The 23,031-nt window shown below is 37.9% G+C and overlaps 1 protein-coding gene across 1 annotated transcript in view; it reads right to left on the minus strand.

The window, feature by feature from the left end:
- rimbp2 (RIMS binding protein 2) overlaps nt 1-23,031 on the minus strand; it is a 173,582-nt gene that overhangs the window by 68,697 nt on the left and 81,854 nt on the right. Inside the window, exons 4-7 of the mRNA XM_036578287.1 lie at nt 18,338-18,460; nt 10,997-11,101; nt 2,250-2,300; nt 867-887 (exon numbers count right to left, since the gene is read on the minus strand). Of these exons, the coding sequence (XP_036434180.1) occupies nt 867-887; nt 2,250-2,300; nt 10,997-11,098 (174 nt within the window). The 5' untranslated portion in view covers nt 11,099-11,101; nt 18,338-18,460. The remainder of the gene's footprint in view (nt 1-866; nt 888-2,249; nt 2,301-10,996; nt 11,102-18,337; nt 18,461-23,031) is intronic.

Raw genomic sequence — 23,031 nt, forward strand, 5'->3', positions numbered from 1 at the left:
TTTGTTGTTTTTCAGTTTTTGCCATAATTAGAAAATATCTACTGTCCTTTATATTGTGTATAAACTTTAAGATGAATGGACCAAAAGAAACGGCCCACAATGACGTCTAGTTCCATTGACTTACATTAAAACTAAAGTATGTTTTTTCCTTCTCCTCTAAAGTTACCATTTTGGAGATATGAGGTTTTGGTCCAACAGCAGCGATTTTGTTTGTTTGTTTGTTTGCTTATTTAACATAGTTTGACAACTCCAGTTGCCCTTTATATTGAGCATTCCACAATGTATGGACCAATAGAAATGGTCCAAAATTGCTTGGAAAAAAAGAAACTTGTTACATTCAGTTATATTAAAAGTAAAGAGTGTTTTTGGCTTCTCTTATAATGTATAATAATTTGGAGAAAGGAGAATTTGTTCCAGCAGCAAAGACTTTAACTTTTTACTTTCCACCTCTGGAAAATGCACAATTTAAATGTATCTGTATAAGTGATGAATCTGGTTCAGCGACGCCTGATTGGGTGTTTATGACATGAATTAGTGAAAGGTTGTTAGTTGTTTAGCGTTACGCACACATCGTCATGAACGGCTGTGTTAGGCTTTCAGGGTTGTGGAAAGTTTTCTTCATAAATGTGAAGAAACAAATGAAAGTACATTGATACGAAACGTCCCACAGATGAACGTAGCTCGTCCGAAGCTGCTCTTCATCTTGGGCTGAGGACATAAATATCACTACTACAGGCCACACTAGTGCTACGGTCATGAACATGGAGGTGCACAGTAACACTGAGAGGGGGATATCTCCCTGTAGGAGGGGGGGAGAATGGGGGGTAAAATGGGAACACGTTGGAGGAAAAATAACTGGCCAATACCTGCATGCTGTCCAAGTGATTCTGTATATGCAAAAAAGACCAATAACACAGTGACAAGAGATGTAAGAAACCAAAGCAAACTTTCACACTTACGAACAGTCTAGATCAGAACTGCTTTAAAAAGGCCGTAAGCCAAAAGAAAACCATGCAAAATCATCGATTAAGTCAACTCAAACACTCAAATGTGATAAACAATGGTACATGAGAATACATACATGTCTGTTAAATGCAGAAGTTAAAATTACTAGCTTGCCAGTGATAAGAACACAGAAAATATATAATAATTTCCTGTCTTTTAGAAGGAATTACAAAAAAAACTGGCTATGCCAATTAAGTATTTCTGAATACTCCTAATTAGGGCTGTCACGATTATTTGATTAAAATCGATTACTCAATAAAAGAAATTGATTAAAATGTACGTTTTCACGTCATTACAAAGCTATGTTCCACAGTCTAATGATTCTCCATAAGAGGGAGCTATCAGCACACAAACTACATTTAAAATAGAGGAAACCCACACCAGCAGGATCCAGTGTATATGAAATAAAAGAAGTTGTTAAATTAAGTCTAGGTGGACCAACTTGGCAGATAGTTAACAAGATAACAGGCTACTTCAGTAATTTTCAGTGTTACACTTATCTGAAGAATTTATTGTAAAACTAAAAAGTGTAAAGTAAAGAACGTCACTTAAATGTCTGTTGCAAGTTTCAAATGTCTGTATTTAAATAAAGTTAGACTACGTAGTATTAAACCTAGTGTGGGAAGTAAATCACACACAAGCTTGGCACTAAAATAATACTGAAAACATTGAAGCGCTGCATCATTGATGAAAAAAATTTAGCATCATCGTAGTAGTCGTACTGAGGATACTTATAAAGGGAAGATTTCAGCAGTAAACACTGCTATATAGTGCTATGCACTGCTGTGAAAAGTACATTAAAATACCTGCCTATGCAGAGAGAAGTTCATTTAATAACTGGCTCAAAGGGGTACCAATGTAATGCCTTTTAAGTGGGCATAAAAGACATACACTGAATTTCAGAGCTATCCTTTTTAAAATTGGTCAGTAAATTATTTTGAAATTATTTTGAAGTCCATTGCTATTGACTGGCACAGATTATTTGATTAATCATCAAAATAATCAGTACATTACTTGATTAATAATACAATCGACAGTGACAGCCCTACTCTTAATACTTTCTGTTAACCAAAAGAACCTTTATAATATCACTCATATGGTAGCCAGTGATGTCCACCAGTATGAGTTACTGTGGAAATGAAATGATGAGTACAGCAACTTTATCTCTAACTACAAGCTACAGACTGAGGCACACGTGCTTCACACACACACATACACCAACACAGACACAACTGCATTCTCACCTCTAACAAATGGACGGCACCTTCATGTTCCTTTTTGGCCTCAACCTGAGCCTGCAGTCAGAAGAAATGAATGTCACACAAACAATTCATATTGACATGAATATCACAAATATCAATCAATATCAAAACCTGGTCAAAGAACTAAGAAAGATTGTAGCAAATCCCATGTAGGCCTGTTCTTTTGAGAGCAAATAAAAAAAGAGAACTGGAGTGGATGAGTAGAGAAGTCAGTCAAAGCTATAATGAATGATCCAGAAATCTATACCTGCATTTAGCTGGAAGAAACCTGAAACAGTTCAATCAGTGCCTCTGTTCCTATATCTAATAGGTAATAAGTGTGTATATCTCTGACCTCACCATTTTATTCAATTCTGATTCTTTAGGAAATTAAATGCAACATGAAATCTTACATTTCAGAATTATGTTTAAATATAAACTGAATACACAAAGTAGTTATTTTCATAAAACTGCCAGTTATTTGTTTTGAGTAGCTGAAATAATAAAATTTGACAGTTATGTTGCTCAGCAACCACAGCCTATGGTAAACAAACTATACTGTGTAGCAGAAGAGTTGTTTATTGCAAAAATTATTAGTGAATTATTTACAGATCATTGGTGTATTTTATCATATTTTCTTAACTGCTTTATGATGCCTAATAACACTTGTGGTTAAATCAATGTAATGCCTTAAAACAACAGTTAACTGTGGTACAATCAATGTGATGGCTTATAATACCCCTTACATCACTCTGTAACCATGGCAAAATCACTGTAATGCCTTACAACACCAATTAACCATGGTAAATTCACTGTAACGCCCAACAACACTCCTTACAATGTGCTTTAACCTTGCTAAAATCACTGTAACACATTACAACAACCATTAACTGTGGTACCACCACTGTAAAACCTTACAACACCTAGTAACTGTGGTACCACCACTGTAAAACCTTACAACACCTAGTAACTGTGGTAAAATCACTGTAAAACCTTACAACACCAAGTAACTGTGGTAAAATCACTGATAAGCCTTACAACACCCCTTAACCATGGTAAACTCACTATAATGCCTTAGAACACCCCTTATCCCCTTAAATGGCCAGGGCCTGCCGGCGAGCCCAATGTTTTATTACACACGTCTATAATGTAAGAATATCTCCGTCAGTAATGTAATGCACAACCTATAATGACTTGATATAATAACAGACTTCAACATGCCAAAATCAATGCAGTTAAAGCTTCAGATTCAAGTACCACAATGCAACGATGCATTTTTACACCTATAAAATGTTGCACAACAAAAAAAAAAAACACAACATGTAGCTTCAGGTCAGCCAAGAAAGGACCCTTCTTTCCTAACACACTCAGAGCTGTGGAAGAGTGAACTTCATGCAGTGTTGACTCACGGCAGACTGCTTTCAGAAAGACTGTAGGTTTACGCAGTGAGAATGAACAGCAGCTGTTGAGAACAAAACTGATCCATATGGATAAAAGAACATCTGCTCAAACACATAAGCTTCGCTTCACATGCAATCAGAGCACCAACACAGAGAAAGTTCTCTGAAAAACAGTGTAATAAACAGCTTCAGCTGCCCTGAAATTATGTACAGAGACACAGCGGCCTGGCAGGATGGATGAGGAGGAAGAAAATTGTTTTAGATCGTGCTGTTTGTTTAGTGATTATACGGCTGGAGCGTGTGTGGGGGGCCCTTTGCTGTGGCGGGTTTCTGATTGCTTGCTTTCATAAAGGTGTGGGTGTATGTCTGTGTGAGTGCATATAATGTGTGTGTAAGGCTCTCTATGTGGCAAAAGTCACAGACTACCCTACATTAATTTAATTTCCAGTCAAAATGGCCATTAAGTACAAGCTAGCTGGGACTGGAGTTGCAAAAATTGCAACCAACTTCTAAGACTGAACTTTGGAGGTAGAAAAATATCCCTGCAGATTTCTATGAAATACTGAAAGCGAGTCTCCTGAAAAGAATGGAAGCTGGAATAAAGGTAAAGAGTGCAAAAGCAGAGAGAGCGAGAGAGAGAGAGAGAGAGAGCGAGAGAGAGAGTGTGTAAAACGTTACAGGGTGACTAATGTTCACACTCTCCACACACACTGTCAGATTTGATCACCTGCTCCACCGTTTCATTACTGAGCAATTTACTCTCCACAGCCACACACTGGAACTCTCCTCAGCTCCTCGACTGCATTCAGATCAGGCAGAAATGAACAGAGAGCATCACTGAGCTCTCTGAAATACGGCTGACGTACAGCTCCATTACAACCGTCCTGCTCGAGAAGAGGGCTGTGGTGACTGTGGTGAATTCTCTCATCATTCAGTGCTTACTGACTTTTTCCATTGTCCGTTAACCACTATAAGTTATCTCTGCTAGAAAAGCCAGCATAGACCATCATAGACATATGTTGTGTTTTGGGTGGCGGCATGCTGGTCAGCAGCAATGCAAGTTATGCTGATCACCAGCAAAACCAGCAAATGTTGTGTTTTGGGTGGCGGTACGCTGGTCAGCAGCAATGCAAGTTATGCTGATCACTGGCAAAACCAGCATATCGCTGCGGTCGGATCAAAACCTCCTATCTCCAAACTGGTAACTTTACAGGAGAAGGAAAAAACCTACTTTACTTTTAATGTAAGTCAATGGAACCAGACTTTTTTTCAAGTCATTTTAGGCCATTTCTTTTGGTCCGTTCATCATGAAATTTACACACAATGTAAAGGGCAACAGGTGCTTCCAAAGTATTTAAAAAACTGAAAAATGATCATCATAGACATATGATGAAAATGAAAATAAAAATGGAGATACGAGGTTTTGTTCCGACAGCAGGGATATGCTGTGTTTTGGGTGGCGGTACGCTGGTCAGCAGCAATGCAAATTATGCTGATCACCGGCAAAACCAGCATATGTTGTGTTTTGGATGCTGGTATGCTGGTCAACCAGCATGACCATGCTGGGTGTCAAGCTAAATCAGCACCAGACCAGCACTAGACCAGCAACTTTGCTGTTTCTTCAGCAGGAATATAATTACAGTAAACATTTTGCTACACTGTTTAAAATATAATAACATTTTTACCTGATCATTCAAAAACAAGAACCAAGTTAAACAGGAATGAACTAGTTATACTTCATTTCCTGTCATTTTGAGAGACATCTCGAACCATCATACATACATACATCATCTAAACCACTTATCCTTCTGGGTCGCGGTGTGGTGCTGGAGCCTATCCCAGCTGTCATTGGGCGGAAGGCAGGATACACCCTGGACAGGTCGCCAGTCCATCGCAGGGCAGACAGACAGACATACATATACAATCACACACACATTCACACCTAGGGGCAATTCAGCACGTCCAATCAGCCTGACTGCATGTTTTTGGACTGTGGGAGGAAACCAGAGTACCCGGAGGAAACCCACGCAGACACGGGGAGAACAGGCAAACTCCACACAGAAACGACCCGGCTGGGAATCGAACCCAGGCCATTGTTGCTGTGATCACAATTATTATTTTTGGTCATTTTAAGCCACTCTAATTCATTTCAGCTGACTCACCTGCTAGTTATAGTCAGCTTTGCTTATGGGCTGACATTAAATGCTACTGTTCTGGGTCCACACGCTCACAAACAGTCTACATTTATACAGACTTGTGTAAAGATTCAAGCAAAGCTCGCATTAGCAATCTTGCTACTAGTCAGTTTAGCTTAGCACTAGTTGTGCTGACCTGCCATTATACAGTTTACTTTTCTGCGCTCACACAAATATCTATCATTACAATTATGAGAATTCCAAGTAGAAGAAAACAAAGCTCTTTTTTTTCCTAACCAGTGTAAAAATGAGCAAAAACACCGTTCAGAGGTTAGCATACATGCTAATAAAGATTCCAGTAGTTTGTGCAGACGAAATCTGCCTTGACCTACACAATAAGCTACATTTACGTTTGATTACATTTAACAGGATTTTCCCCTTTTCAGTTTGTTTCTACTTTAAAAAAGGATAAAAACATCATAAAAATTTAAAGGATGTTATTTTTCTTACTGCAAAAACAAGAATGTATGCACAACAATCATAATAAAATGAACAAAAAATCCCCTTATTTACTCTTTAAAGCAATTTCTTATAATTAAACAATCACAACATGGTTTTGTTACCACTGTCAAAAACTGCGACTTCTAAGCGATACTATGAAGACAGTCAATAACTGTAGGACTTTTATAGAGAATATGATGACATTATATACAGCAATTCACAACATCTACACACAAAATGCTCTTGTACTTTATAAACAGTCTATTAAATTGCATTTTGGAGGCTTAGATACTCTGAAAATTCTAAAAGGTTCAACACCACTGACTAGCGAAGATTACAACTGGACAAAAAGGGGGAGAAAGTCCATCCATAAAGGTTCTTCGGTAGAGGAGAGTATTTATAGTCAGAAGCGATTACTCCTGGGAGTAATTCTGATGCCTGGTAACAATCCGCCCAGGCCTGAATGCAGAAATGTGGTATTCGCTCTGAATCCAAATGAAGCCTGGCAGGTACAGGACACAGCTGACCCTGCCAGAAGAAAGAGCATGACCTGCAACCCCCGGCACACCAGTCAAATAAATAAATTAATAAATAAAAACAAACAGCTCTCCACACTAAGGTTTCAAACCTTGGCTGGAGCTAAAGGTTATTTCCATGGTCAATTAATTAATGGACTATTATTCAATAGAATAAGCAAACCTTAATGCCACCTGCAGTTTCATCTCACTTTGCTCCAGTCACAGCACCACATCACTCAAAGTACTGCATGTGTGATGTATTTTTTTGTGGTGCAATGAAACAACAGAAGCCATACTGAAACCGGCGTAACTAGGATAAAAAAGGATGACTATTTTGCAAAGACATGGTAATCTGCAGTCTTCATCACTAAAACTAGCCAAACCAGTGTGAAGCACAGAATTACAGTAGAATCAAGACATTTTTAACAGATAAATGATCAAAACTTGAATAGAATTTTGACCTCAGAACTGAAAACTGTATCAAAGCTAAAATATTTGTTTCATTACACCCCTATTTGTCAATGTGCTACAAAATATAAACAAAATATATTTCAATGCATTTTAATACATTGCAATTTACATGGATTGGGCCACCTAATCAGTTCAAGTTCTATGCCATCCAAGTTCTAGGCATTTCCGCTAGAATGAAGCAATGACAGCTTGGTCTACTGTGTTCATACTGTCCGAACACAGTGTATGAGCGTAGAAGAATCTTCACGTAATGTAAGGGTTTCATACCAATTAAACGTTTTTACTAGAACCGTACACCCAAGCCGAGAACCTTTCTCCAGGTTATATTTTGTTTTTTCCATCTGAATTTACATGATCAAATCGTAAGGCAAATTATTCAGTAACTGCATGAAATAAATGTAAATTTTTATTTTATTTATTTATTTATTTTTGTTAAAAGCTCCCCTCAAATTAACAGAAAATGTGTTTTATGATCACACATATTGCTATATGCTTACAATTTACTGCTGAAAGCCAGACGCTCTTTTAGATGCTCTTTGTATTATTTTATAAAAATCATTTTTACAGAGCAGATCACTGAAGAGACGCCATCTGTTTATACTTTATAGCCCAGATTTGTGGAAAAGTGGGTCGACTTTCAGTAGACAAAAAAATTGTGAGTTCAGCTTCTTTTATTATAAGGGTTTAAAATTACATCACCAATCTGTTTGACTGGAAAGAAGACAGTTACAACTCTCATACGACCCCCACCTTTTGAACGTAGCTTATGAAAAAAAAAGTTATGAAGAATATGACGAAGTGCGTTTTGGAACCACCGGTGGTCTCAAGGAGTTGAAGAGGTTAAGATTGTATACACTGTTCACACGACAAGCAGATTACCTACCAACTCATAATAGGTACTTTTCCAGTTTTATGAGATGATGAGGACCGTGTTAACAATTTACCTGAACCCTCCTACATAACACTGTTATAACTGTGCTATAAACATGAAATAGCAGATGTTACATGCTGTTATGAGTTGCTAGGACAGATAATGTCAAGTACTGTAACAGTCTCATAAGACTATTATCGGTAATTTTCGTGACAAGCTGTAATGTTTAATGTCATGATAGTTTGTGTCACATGCTAATTTTTGCTAGTTAGCATATGATTTATGACAGATGTTGATATAATAAAATTCTTAATTTTGTTGACATTTTTTGTTTCCTACATGTTCAAAATGTTAACTGTGATTACTCCAAAACAATCTGCCCTACACACTTAAAAACATGGTTCTTCAAGGGTTCTTTTGTAAAGAAAATGGTTCTATATGCACTGCGAAAAATGGCTCATCAGATCTACCTAAAAATGACTTTGTGTGTTAACAAGTAAATTAACTAGTTATAGTAATTTGAATGACTGAACAATTCTTTCAATCAAAGTAATTTTTTGAGTTGAATAAACTAGTTTATTGCTTACAAAGTATTTTTTTAGGTTGATCTAATGAGCCATTTTTTAAGTGTAGAACCATGAGCTCTCAAAGGACCCTTTGCATGATAAAAGGGTTCTTTGCATCATAAAATGGTTCTTCAGATTGATGGAGAATGCGCTTCAGATGGTTCTATATGGAACCTTTTTGTAAGGGTTCACTAAAAACTGGCTCGTCAGATCTACCTAAAAAAAATGACTTCATGTATTAACAAGCGATTGAACCAGTTTTATTCAACTTGAATAAATACTTTGAATGAAAGATTCTTTCAATCAATGTACTTTTTTAAGTTGAATAAAACTTGTTCAATTACTTGTTAATACATGAAGTCATTTTTTAGGTAGTTCTGACGAGCCAGTTTTTACATAATTATAGAAGTACCCTTTTTGGTGCTATTTAAAACTCTTTTCAAAAAGGTTCTATACAGAACCACATACAAAAGATTCTTTATGAATCTGAAGAATGATTTCACAATGCAAAGAACCTTTTAATCATGTAAAGGATCCTCTGAGTGTTCATGGTCAATTTGAGTAAACTGAACATAGTAAGTCAAACAACATGCAAAACAACAATCTGTGTCTTACACTGTATTATGTAAATTTATCTGACGTGTAACTAAGTTACAGTTTTAAGTCAGCCATGTTATTTTAATTTTCTATTAATATTAGCCCATTTCACAATGCTCTGCACTACAGTCCCCAGCATGCACTGCAACATTATGTGCACTCTGATTCTCCTACCCCAACAACAGTCTATGGGACGGTGGTTACACCTCAGTTCTACACCATTCCACACCAGTCATAACAACAAACACAATAACCGCATTTACACTTAAAGTCAGCTCAGCAGCTCAGAAACTGAGCCCAAGTCTTAACGAACGTGCAGCAAGGAAAGGATGCCAGGTGTCTAGTTCAAGCACATCGGTAGGTTTAACAGACTGAGCTCCTCGGGATGTTTAAATTTTGAATATTTCAAGCATTCATGTAATATTTCAAGGTTACTACAAGTGCTTATATTTTACTGCGTGAGTTTTTGCGTATTTTGAATAAACAGTGGCCAGTTGGGGTTAAAACGCAACTTTGAGTGAAAATGAAATAATAACACACACACACACACACACACACACACACACACACACACACACACACACACACACATCATCTAAACCGCTTATCCTTCAGGGTCACGGTGGGGGTGCCCTGCGATGGACTGGTGACCTGTCCAGGGTGTATCCTGCCTTCCGCCCAATGACAGCTGGGACAGGCTCCAGCACCCCACCGTGAAATAAAAACTTTTTTCTCTTTTTTTTTCTCACAGATTTGTTGAGATTTTTTAATATCACCTCTTTAGTGATTGAGTGTGACACCCCCTTGCCCCATCATAAGCAGACTGTGGGTTTGAACTCCAGTAATGCCAGAGCTGTCCTGAACCAAGAGACTGGAACATGTGTGGTGGGGAAGTTGAGTGATTTATTTTAAAATATATGCAGCATTAAAAAATGTCTTTTTTACGTTTTGTTTTTTGCTTTTAATTGAACTGAGAAGTTTGGGTTGAGTGAATGCTATTGCTCTCAGGTTAACACAGAAGAGGCAGCGCAATAGGTTGACATATAATTTAAATTTGAGCTGACTGCATTTTTTTACAGTGTCCAGTGAACAGTGTGTATTGGTGCTGTACTCAACAAACATGTTTTGACAATTGTCATGACAAGGACTTTGTGATGCTGTGACAGACTGGGGAAAAACATGTCATAAACATGTTTTTTGATAACAATGACAACATGGCATTGTTATATCCTGTCATGAAAACTGTGACATCTGTCATGACATGTTTATGGCACGTTTCTCAAACTGCCGTGAACGAGCTCTCATGAAATCTGCCATATAATACACGCCAACTGAAGGTCAATTAGCAAAAATTAGCATGTGCCATAGGTGGTCATGACCTCAAACATCATGACATCTGTCATGAAAATAAACGGCAATGGTAACATGACACTGTTATAATTACAGACAGATTCTGTCATTACAACTGACATGTTTATGGCATGATTATGTCAATGTTATGTAGCAGGGTTCAAGTAAAGTGTTACTAGGAGCATCTGAACATGGCAACGGCCGACCAGCATGGCGTGATTGGGAATTATCTACCCCCGGCTGTAGGAAGATGCCAGCAGCATAGGCAGTGTTACAAAGCCGCTGGACCTTTGACCCCAAAACAAGCAGAGCTGGACCTGCCGTCTGCTCCAACCTCTCACCTTCTGCAGAAGGTCGATCTCCTGCTGCTTGGCACTAAGGACGGCCAGGGCCTGCTCATGCTCCAACTCTAACTGCTGCCTCCTCTCCGCAGCCTCACGCATATGCTACGGCAGAGAGAGAGAGAGAGAGAGAGAGAGAGAAAGAGAGAGAGAGAGAGAGAGAGAGAGAGAAAGAGAGAGAGAGAGAGAGAGAGAGAGATGAATGTGTTAATTGCTTTGGCAATAATGAAAAATGTAACATTCATGCCAATAAAGCACTTCTGAACCAGAAGTCAAAAGAGACAGGCAGTGAAATAAGAAAGAGACACATAGAGAGAAATGAGGGAGAGACACAGAGAGAGAAATAAGAGAGACACAGAGAGTGAAATGAGTGAGAGACACAGTGAGTGAAATGAGTGAGAGACACAGACTGAAATGAGAGAGACACAGAAAGTGAAATGAGAGAGAGACAGAAAGTGAAATAAGAGTCACAGAGAGTGAAATGAGAGAGACAAAGAGAGTGAAATGAGTGAGAGACACAGAGAGTGAAATGAGAGAGACAAAGAGAGTGAAATGAGTGAGAGACACAGAGAGTGAAATGAGAGAGAGACACAGAGAGTGAAATGAGAGAGAGACAGAAAGTGAAATAAGAGTCACAGAGAGTGAAATGAGAGAGACAAAGAGAGTGAAATGAGTGAGAGACAGAGAGTGAAATGAGACAGAGAGTGAAATGAGAGAGAGACAGAAAGTGAAATAAGAGACACAGAGAGTGAAATGAGAGAGACAAAGAGAGTGAAATGAGAGACAGCGTGAAATGAAAGAGAGAGACAGAGAGAAATGAGAGAGAGACACAGTATAATAAGAGAGTGAATGAAATAAGAGACACAGAGAAAGAAAAGAGACACAAGTGAAATGAGAGAGACACGGCGCAAATTGAGAGAGCGACAGTATAATAAGAGAATGAATGAAATGAGAGATACACTGAGTGAAATGAGAGAGAGACAGGGTGCAAAATGAGAGAGAGCGATATGAGACACACAGAGAGGGAAAGAGAGACAGAAAGTAAAATGAGACACGGAAAGTGAGAGAGACAGAGAGTGAAATAAGAGAAACACAGAAAAAGAGAGAGACAGTGAAATGAGACAGAGAGTGAGAGAGACACGGAGTGATGAAGAGCTGCAGAGACTGAGAGACACAAAGCGAAATGGGTCAATATAATTTTAGATTTAGATATTTTTTTTTATTTTATGTAACAGGTTTAGTTAAACAGAGCCTACTGACTGATACGACTGTCAGCTTTCACTTATCACACCTCTTAATCAAATAAAAACCCAAATCAACAGCACCAACTCACCTTAAACTACAAAGACCTACAGCACTGGGGCAGGGCTACCCAGAATTCTTTGCAAATTATTTTTTTTTGTTAGTTACCTTTTATTTTTTCTCATTTTTCATTTTCTTTTCTTCTGTTTCTAAGAACATCATACATGTTCTTAGTTGAATGGTGACGGTGTTCTGTGTTCAGATTCTCCAGTTCAGTCTGTATTGATGTCATCCAGTTAAACAGGAGTTATAGCTCATTACAGGTGCATTACCAGCACTATTTTCTCTGATACTGATACAAGCGCGGGCTGTCAATATTGCTATATAGGAGTGAGAAAAAGAGGAATGGAAAAACAGAAATAAGAAGAAAATGAATGGAAGAATGACCTTAATGGCAAAAACGAGATAACAAGCAGATAAATAAAGCAGAGAGAAAGCAGACAGATAGCTCTGTTAGTGACCTAGTGATGACCAAACCAGCCAACTCAGCAGAGCATCTGCAGCTTTGTGAAAGGCCAGCAGGATCTTCTTCACACTGCTGGAGACACATTCATATCATCATCTCCACATTTACCACCTAACCCTGCTCACTTCAAACCAGCGGTGTAGCCAGAATTTCATTTTAGGGGTGGAGATTATGATACTCTTATAGAACTGACAATTATGATACTCTTATAGAACTGACAAAGCACTAATTAGAACTGACAAAGCACTAAAAAGTGCAAAAAAAAAGACTTTCATTGATTTGTATTCACCATTTCACACACTGTGCTGCACTAAATCCAATTAACACCTTAAAATCACAGGCTTATTATATACTAGGGCTTATTATTCAGTAGCTACAGGGACTTCAGTGCAAACTGGCTGTGCTAATCTTAGGTTACAGAAGTGTGTAACGAAATTTAGGCCATTTAAGGGGTTAAACAGGACTCATTACGCTCTCTTTTGTGACCAGTGTTCTTGAAGAACTAAGGGACACAGAGAGTGAGAAAAGCATACTGTGACATCATTTATCACAATAATGAGAATATATTGGCTGTATCTGAGGCATAACACACGCAGCCTACTCATACAGTGTCCTGAGGCAGAAAGGCACCAAGTCTTGACCGAACTGAATATTTATATAAAACACTGCCCGCTGAGGTTCCTCTGTTCGGACGTTTTTATAGGCAGCTAATACTTTGTGTCAGTGCAGATGCAGTTAGGAATAAATAGCAGAAAACAGCAGGACTGACACAGTGGAGGACAGAGACTCCAGGTTTGTGTGCAAATACAGTGCTTTTTATTTTGGTTATAGCATTTTTTTTCCAGGTAAAAGATACATCTAATGCTAACCGCTAACAATGAGCTGTTGTATCTTGGCAATGATGTGATGTATCGCTGCCTTTGAAGTGCGTCTCAAACACGATACGGTTGTTGGTACCTGACTTGTGAGACAGCGCAGGCAGCAAGGCATCGAGACAGCTGCCTTCAGTTCAGGATGCCCACTCCAGGCCTGCCTCCTACCTTTCACAGTAATAGGCATGAATGTCTGAGGGAAACAGGTGTAAGACCGTGAAGTTTCTGGTGAATTGTTTTGCAGTACTGAACTATTGACTACAGTCAACTACTGCTCTTGCTAGCCTGGAAGTCTATAAGGATCAGCACAGCTCAGCTAAGCTCTCACAATCAGGAGACGGAGGCTGGCTTGAAAAAAGACCTGCTGAAAAATGAGAGAAAAAAACATGAACATGAAAAAGTACATGTTGAGAAAAAGTACTGAATTGGGGGCAGACTGACTGTTTTATGCCTTTGCCAATTTCATTTTGGCATTAAAAAGTGTCATGATTTCCTAAACAGGCACAACGGTCCAAAGGGCCGTTCACTGCCCTCTTGTGCTTTTGCCTCATTGTAGATGCTTTTATAGGTGTTTCCTTCTGAAAGCACAAAACACTGGGAGGAGATTATAAAAAACCACTTACACTTTACTGAGGTAGTAAATACTGACTGTTCGCCTGAGAAAAACTCCTTCTGAAAAATCTTACTTTTGGTGCTCACTAACTGCCATGGTTTGAGCTCAGAAAGAAAAAAAAGAGCGATTTTTAAACACATTTGTTATTTTTTCCATTGAAAAAAGAAGACTTGTACAGGCCTGCCATGCATGCCAAGTTGATGAAGGAAAAAAAAAAAACTAAAACCAAATATTTTTTAGAAAAACAGTGTTTTAAACAGCTATTTTCTAATACTTTGGGTAGATTTTACACTACCAAAGCGCAGTTTTGACTAAATAATAATTGAGACTCTGGCTTTGTGAAGCCTGCTAAAGCTACTCCTTACTTTATTATTCATGCACACTCTGGTGTCTGTGGTTTATGTGTGCGTGTGACAGAAATGTCATTGCAATTCTTTGATGTACGTAGATAAAAGGTTACGCTCAAAATCATACAATTCCCAAACGACTAAGTCAAAATCTTGAGAAAATAAGCCATTATTTTGATGTAATTAGACATGGCAAAAAAGGCTTTCATACAAAAAGCATGTGAGAAAAACAGGTGTTTATATTCTGTTGGTCATATATTACAAAGTCAAGTTTTCTGTTCTATGTTTTAGGCAATCAGAAATCCAAGTAGGGTGGCCTAGACCCTGCCAGGACCCCCATTATGTTTCCTGTCTCCTGCTTTATACATTGATCCATACTTTAACAAAAATATCCACAAATAAATTTATAAACAGTTATAAATTTTTGTGTTGATTATTTTGCATCTCTTGTTGTGGATTTAGCTGGGGGTATTTATAGTTAACTAAAACTATTACTAAAATGAAAACTAACAGTGAAAAAATGTGCTTATTAACTGTAAAAAATTAAAACGAGTTTCCAAAAACACAAAAAGTAAATCAAAACTATAATCTCCACTGCAAACTATATAAAATGAAATAAAATTGCCGAAAAAAAAAACATGAACAAGAGTTTAGAAGTGGATCTGTCTTTAAGGGAAGCTAGATCTGAAATGAGCTCAGTCTACTGTTGTGTTAATTTTACTCTATTCTTATCAAATACTTGCTATCACAGCATTCACCTAATACTAAAACTGAAACTAAAACTAAAGAGAAACTATACTAAAACTTTTGTAATATTAGGAAAATATAAACAAAAGTACTAATGCACTCTTAAAACTAACTGAAACTAAAGTGAAACTAAATAAAAACTAAACAAAACTATTAACACACCCTTAAAACTAACTGAAGCTAAACTAAGACTATTAATGCACCCTTAAAACTAACTGCAACTAAACTAAAACTACAAACACACACTTAAAACTAACAAAACTAAACTGAAACTAAATAAAAACTAAAGTAAAACAATTACTTTTCAGAAAATCAAAACTAAAACTACTAACACACCCTTAAAATTAACTAAAACTAAAGTAAAATTAAATAAAAACTAATCTAAGACTATTAATGCACCCTTAAAACTAACTGCAAATAAACTAAAACTATTAGCACCTGTTAAACTAACTGAAACTAAAATAAAACTAAATAAAAACTAAACTAAAACTATTAATGCACACTTAAAACTAACTAAAACTAAATTGAAACTAAATAAAAACGAAAGTAAAACAATTACTTTTAAGAAAATCAAAACTAAAACTACTAACACACCCTTAAAATTAACTAAAACTAAAGTAAAATTAAATAAAAACTAATCTAAGACTATTAATGCACCCTTAAAACTAACTGCAAATAAACTAAAACTATTAACGCACCTGTTAAACTAACAAACTAAAATAAAACTAAATAAAAACTAAACTAAAACTTAATGCACACTTAAAACTAACTAAAACTAATTGAAACTAAATAAAAATGTAAGTAAAACAATTACTTTTCAGAAAATAAAAACTAAAACTACTAACGCACCTTTAAAGCTAACAAACTGAAGTGAAACTAAATAAAACTAAACTAAAACTATTAACACACTCCTAAAACGAACTGCAACTAAACTAAAACTATTAATGCACCTGTTAAGCTAACTGAAACTAAAATAAAACTAAATAAAAACTAAACTAAAACTATTACTGCACCCTTCAAACTAACTGTAACTAAACTGAAATCAAAAACCAAAGTGAAAAACTAGATAAAAAATAAAAACTAATGATAATTTCAAAACCATAGTAACTCTTGGATTTAGGTATTTTGTCTATGTAACACATACAAAAGAATACAGCTGTGGCTGAAATGAGTGTTTAGGTGACCTAATTTGAAAACACAGTGAAAAATACTGCATATTAACATGCAGGTCAACAAACTGAGATCAGACACCCAGTCAATGTCCATCAACCTTTGGCAGGCAGAATGATCTCACAGCCATTCCACGTTCAGAGCCAGCGCCCCTCTGGCCGCTAATAGCCACAGTGAGTTCATGTAAGGTGTATCGCCAGCATAAATTAGCTCCATTATGGATGAGCCCTCACACCTGCAGGGTCTCTGCTGAATAATTGTGTATAATCTTTACTCATCCACTCAGCTCCACTCCGCTGTGCCAGCCAGTCATTCAGGTTCCATACCAGCACACAGTACAGCTGCCAGTGCTCAGACTCCAGCTTTACATTCAGCAAAAGAGCGTTTTTACTCTGTCAACCACAAAATGAAAGTGTCATTTTTGTCCAATAAATGCCAAATATTTCAACTGAAAAAAGTTATACTGTTTCGATTTGCTTCTCTTTTTTTCCTGAGGCTGTTTTTGTTACTGTGCCTAACATGTCGCTGTCGGTGGAAGAAAACCTAAACGGTACCTTTACAGGAGAAGGAAAAAACCTACTTTTCTTTTAATGTGAGTCAATGGAACCAGACTTTTTTCCAAGTCATTTTGGGTCATTTCTTTTGGTCCATTCATCATGAAATTTACACAAGGTTTTCTTCCGATAACAGTGATATGTAAATACAACAGAGATGACCAGCTGTCCTGCATTCAAAAAGATGTCCAGGCTGAAACACTCTTTATAACTTCTGTGTGAGTGGGCGGGGCTAAACTGAAAGCTGTAGGCTGAATAGGTGGATGTATGACATCACAAAAACAATGAATTCAAAATAGACTTTTCGAACCTTGCCTGCATTTTTGGACTGTTTGGACTGGACAGTTAACTTGTTTGCAATGATTATAAACTACATCAAATTCTCTTTTTTTTACATGACATGGGCCCTTTAATGTGAAATAAGCCCACAGCAAAATGTCAAAATATAACATGTTACAAATCACTTCATTGAGACTAATGAGAATCAGAAACAGCGATTAAAATATGCTTTGCTCTCCCATAATTTAACACTGAAATAAACAGGAGGAGGATGGTTGACAACATGATTCAGTCCCAAAAGTAAGCATTAGGTAATGACATTATAATTATCAGTAATTACTGGTACAGAAACATCATGATCAAATTTCTGGCCATAGTGCACAGGCCTACCCTGAAAAAAGTGATGTACTGAATTTGCCTGATTCAAATGTTTACATCATTTGCACATGGATGAACTAGATTACCTCAACATAGTGAAGTGAAAGATAAAGCGGGGGTACTCTAAACGGGCACTTTAAAGGGGCACTCCAGCCTAAAACTAGAATTTAATAGATTCTTTGTCATGTTATGTAATATGCCATATTGCAGCACTGAATCCCTCAGCATCAGAATTTTGTATCGTTTTTGTGTTTTTGTCGATCAGTCTTCTCACTACAAGTAAAGTTTATGTATATCGCTGTTGTCAGAATCTCACATCTCCAAAATGGTAATTTTACAGGAGAAGGAATAAACGTAGCTTACTTTTAATGTAAGTCAATGGAACCAGACTTTTTTCCAAGTCATTTCGGGCCGTTTTTTTTAGTCCATTCTTCATGAAATTTACACACGATGTAAAGACCAACACAATGTTCTTCAGCTTTTGACAGAATTTCCCCCAGTTAATATATTGTACAGGTGTGCAAATGATGCGCACATTTGAATCGATTAAATTCAATGAACCAATTTGTATGTATAGAGCACTTCTTTAGCGTATGGAGAAAGTGTTCCTCACCTTCAGCACCTGCTCTAGGTTCTCCAGTTTGCCTTGGAGCTGAGTCCTCTCCCACAGAGCACAATCTCTCTCCACAGTCACAGCACACAGAGCGGCCCGCAAACGCTCATACTCACTCTGCACCTGAGAGAGAGGGAGAGAGACAGAGAGAGAGAAGAGGGAGAGGGATATAAAGGAGGGGAGAGAAAGAGAGGGAGAAAAGCGAGAGGGAGAGAAGAGAGAGAAAGGGAGAGAGAGAGAGTCAGAGAGAGACAGAGAGAGAGAGAGAGAGAGGGGGGGGGAGAGAAATAGAGATGGAGAGGGAGAGACAGAGAGAGAGGGAGAGAGAGAGAGAAATAGAGATGGACAGGGAGAGAGAGGGAGAGAGAGAGAGAGAGAGGGAGAGAGAGGGAGAGAAAAACAGAGATGGAGAGGGAGAGAGAGAGAGGGAGAGAAAAATAGAGATGTAGAGAGAGAGAGAGGGGGGAGGGAGAGAGATAGAGAGGGAGGGGGAGAGGGAGAGAGAAATAGAGATGGAGAGAGAGAGAGAGAGAGAGAGCGGGAAAGGGTCAGTATTAAGCTCGATTTGTCTCTTGTCTATCCTGCGGTCAGTGTGTTTACTAAACTGTTGTGAGAGCGTCTGAAGATTAGAGATGGTCTCGTCTCTCCTGTGTGAAACAGATTGGACGTCTGTCCCTCAGCGCGGCGTCCCAGAGCGCAGTGACATTTCCCTCGGGTCAGGAGGTGATCCTGAAAAAAACACTCCACTGTGGGGTGGTTCAGGTGACCGAGTCTGACCTCATCAAAAAGCTGATCGGAGATGAAAGTGGAATTACAGGGAAGAATAGCTGCTCAGTCTGAGCGTTTAAGGCCAGTCTGTGCTCTTTTCTCTTTCTCTCTCTCTCTCCTCTTTCTTTCTCTCACCCCATCAACTCTCTCTTTCCTCTTTCTTTCTCTCTCTCCACCAACTCTATCCCTCTCTCCCCTTTCTCTCTCTCTCTCCTCTTTCTTTCTCTCACCCCATCAACTCTCTCTTTCCTTTCTTTCTCTCTCCACCAACTCTATCCCTCTCTCCCCTTTCTCTCTCTCTCCCCTTTCGTTCTCTCTCCCCAACAACTCTCTCTATCCCCTTTTTTCTTTCTCTCTGTTCCTCTCTCCCATTTCTTGTTCTATCTCTCCCCCACTACCTTTTCCCCTTTCTCTCTGTCTTTCTCTCTCTCTCTCACCCACTTTTCACTTTCTCTCTCCCTTTTATTCTCTCTCTCTCTCCTCTCTCTCTCTGTGTGTGTTCTGCTCTGTTCCCTAATAGTACAGGAGGGTAGTAGAGACTGTAGCGTGGTTTCACCATCTGGACACAGAACAGACAGACTGAGGAGCTACAGAAACACTGGGTATGTAGATGTGGAGTGAAGATACAACCAGAGCTGGACTTTGAAATGAAATACTTTTAAGGTAATTAATTACTTTAGCTTGTCAGAGTATCTGAAAATGTGATATTGGCATTGGTAAAATTCAGTATCATGATATTTTCCAAATATATCACAGTATCAGGTGATATAAGTTAGCATTCATAAAGTTAATGTGGCCATGCTTAGTGAGTGCTGATCCTCTATGATAACAGAACGTCTTACAAACCTGGCAAAGGGAACGTTTTTCTGGAGGCGGGACCAGCTGTGCTACCCAGCTATTTTGGTTCTATTGCTAGCGCTGCTGACAGCAGTACTGTTGTTGTGTTTAAGTTAGGACTATTAGTAGTGCTGCTAGTAAAAACAAGCTAAACTGCTACAAAAAAGCCCCTTTTTATTCATGTTGCGCCGATTTTGCTCTGTGTAATCGTACATACTAAGCTAATACTTAATAACTGGTCATAAAGCGCACAGGTCAAAGGGATCAACAAAAAGTCAGCCTGGATACAGTCAAATATGAAGCTGAATATTTAGTGCATAATTTCTATTGATTTTCTGAGTTTAACATATTGGAACAAATAAAACATAACAGGCCACAACTGACTACATATGCCTACTCTTGCTGCTATGTTTAATAAAAGAGCATTTATCTGAAGCGCTGTTTCCCGTGTCTTCTTCTACGCCGACACTGATACATATATATCGAAACAAAACCTCGTATCTCCGTTTTTGAGTTTTTGACATAATTTGAAAATAAATGTTGCCCTTTACATTGTGTGTAAATTTCATGATGAATAGACCACAAGAAACAGCCCAGAATGGTAAAGTTACCATTTTGGAGATACAAGGTTTTGTGTGTGTGTGTGTGTGTATGTGTGTGTGTGTGTGTATGTGTGTGTGTGTGTAATGCAGCAGCTCTTAAGATGGCTCTGGAGAAGGTAGGTAGGTTTCGAATCAAATGTGTAAAACTTTATTTTATATTTTAACACTATGTTTGTTCTGTCACTGAGTATGGGGGTGGGCAGCCCCAATATAAGATTCAGACTTAGCATCAACTGGTAAATCTGTTCAGCTATTTCAAGCTGCTGACAGATACAAGGTTTTGTTGTTTTGTTTTGTCGAGGTATGTATATATATATATATATATATATATATATATACCTCGAATACATTAAATTCAGAAAATAAACAGCTATTGTGCATTTAAACGTACAGGAATTCTCTGCAGAGGACGTGTTCACTTATTTACACTTAGAAAGTCAACAAAACATATCATTTGACCAGGGGCCCCAAAACTTTTTCTCAAAAAATTAAACAAACAAACAAAGGACTCTCTTTCATGGCAGGTGTGCTCAGCAGTAGAGTACATGCTTGGAGGCATAGAGAGCAGGAAGGTCAGAATCAGTATTGATCACACTGTCAGCACTGATAAAACGGCCAGGTTATCACTCACGCACACACACACAGACACACACACACACCATCGCATATCCAAAACAGGACTCCTGAGCCTCAGACTCCTGAACCACCTACTCAGCTGCACCATGAAAACAGCACAGCAGCAGGAGTGTCAAATGCACTGCATCCATCTGAAGGTGGCAATTCAACTACATCAGTTTTGGAAAACTAACTGACCGTGCTCAGCCCACATATGCGATCTTTTGTCTTGTAACTGTTAAGTTGGAAAAGCTTTACAGAATGTTGGCCAAAAAATCTCTTTTAACCTAATAAATGTAGGTCAGAGTTTGGAGACGCTACAACTTTGAGTTTCCAGGTTAAAATGTTACAAGACTGAGCAGAACTGTGCTGTTGTAGATCTTCAAAATTAGGCAATCCGGTAAACAACAACAGATTTTCCACCATGCTAATGTTAGCTCAACTAAATGACCGATCTGTCTGAACAGTGTGACCTTTCCTACACATACAAAATAAATATCACCTGAAACCACAGGAGAATTCTCAAAATAGCAGCATAATTCAATGCTTATAATGTAAACGGAGTGATCTGAAGTGGTTTGATTTATGTAATGGTTCATAATGGTAGAGAAACTTACTGCAGAAAAATGTTAATATTAGCTAAGAGTACAGTAAGTAAATATGAAATTATATTAAAAAATCTAAAATATACAAAAAAACAATAAAAAAATATTTTTTTTTCTAAATTTCAGCTTAGAGGTGTAAGCAAAGTCATTCAGAGAGGTTTGATGTGAAATGATCCATTGAAGAGAAATTTACAGACTTACAGAACCAGGGGTCACCATGTCTACAACACAAACACAGCCATTTTATTTACTATCCACAACCACCAGACAACCTACACGTGCCTTCTGAGTTTTCTATGTAATGTTATTGATGGTAAAATAGTGTTAAATCTGAAAACATAAGCTCTAACATAAGCATAAGCTTTTTTGGGGGACTATTTTGCCTCATAGCACCCTGCATGTACCTCATTAATGGATAAAGAAGCGATTTAGGCCAAAACCTTCTCTAGACTATTGTAAAACGATGTCTCAGACATCTGGACATGTATTTGTAACCGTTTAGAGTATAATATCTTTCTGTGAGGGAGCTTTTGGAAGCATTACGTTCTTCAGAGGTCTGGTTCCTATCACCACCACTGTGAAAAACTCCGATTCAGTAAGACTCTCTAAAACAGAACATTATACATAAAACCACTTTGAATGAACTCGTTTAGACCTCAATGACTAAATCATGCAGAAATTTTGAAATATTCATGTAATTCCCCTTTAATAACGTACTATACATAGAAGTATTTTGGCAAAATTGCAGTTCACTATGGTTTCATATTAGGTTGAATGGGATTTTTCCAATGTTTTGACAATGGTAGCTATGAAAGAACTCATTTGTAGCTGGAGAACAGAAAGATTAATTACTTCCACTGTATCAATATCATGTTTACATTATTCTGTTTACCACCCTGTTTAAGCACTGTACGCCCACGTAGGCTTATGTATTACATGTTCTCCTGGACTCCCCACATACATACATCATACATCATGAAGCAAATATGTGTGTCTAAATAGGCCCATATTACTACAAACAGAAAATGCTCTGTTATCTGAGGTTATGCTGTAATAGCGCAAGGCAAAGCACTGCAAGGCAAGCAGTAAATATTATCAATCTAGCGTGAAATATCTCTCTAATGATATCACATTTCCCCTGAGCTCACTAAAGCCTGCTGCTTAGCGCTACATAGGGAACTGTTACAGTCCCTTTCCAGGCCGATCTCTCTCTCTCTCTCGCTCGCTCTCTCTCTCTCTCTCTCTCCCTCTTTCCCTCTCTCTCTCT

The sequence above is a fragment of the Colossoma macropomum genome, unplaced genomic scaffold (assembly GCF_904425465.1).
Source record: "Colossoma macropomum unplaced genomic scaffold, Colossoma_macropomum, whole genome shotgun sequence".
Classification (NCBI taxonomy): domain Eukaryota; kingdom Metazoa; phylum Chordata; class Actinopteri; order Characiformes; family Serrasalmidae; genus Colossoma; species Colossoma macropomum.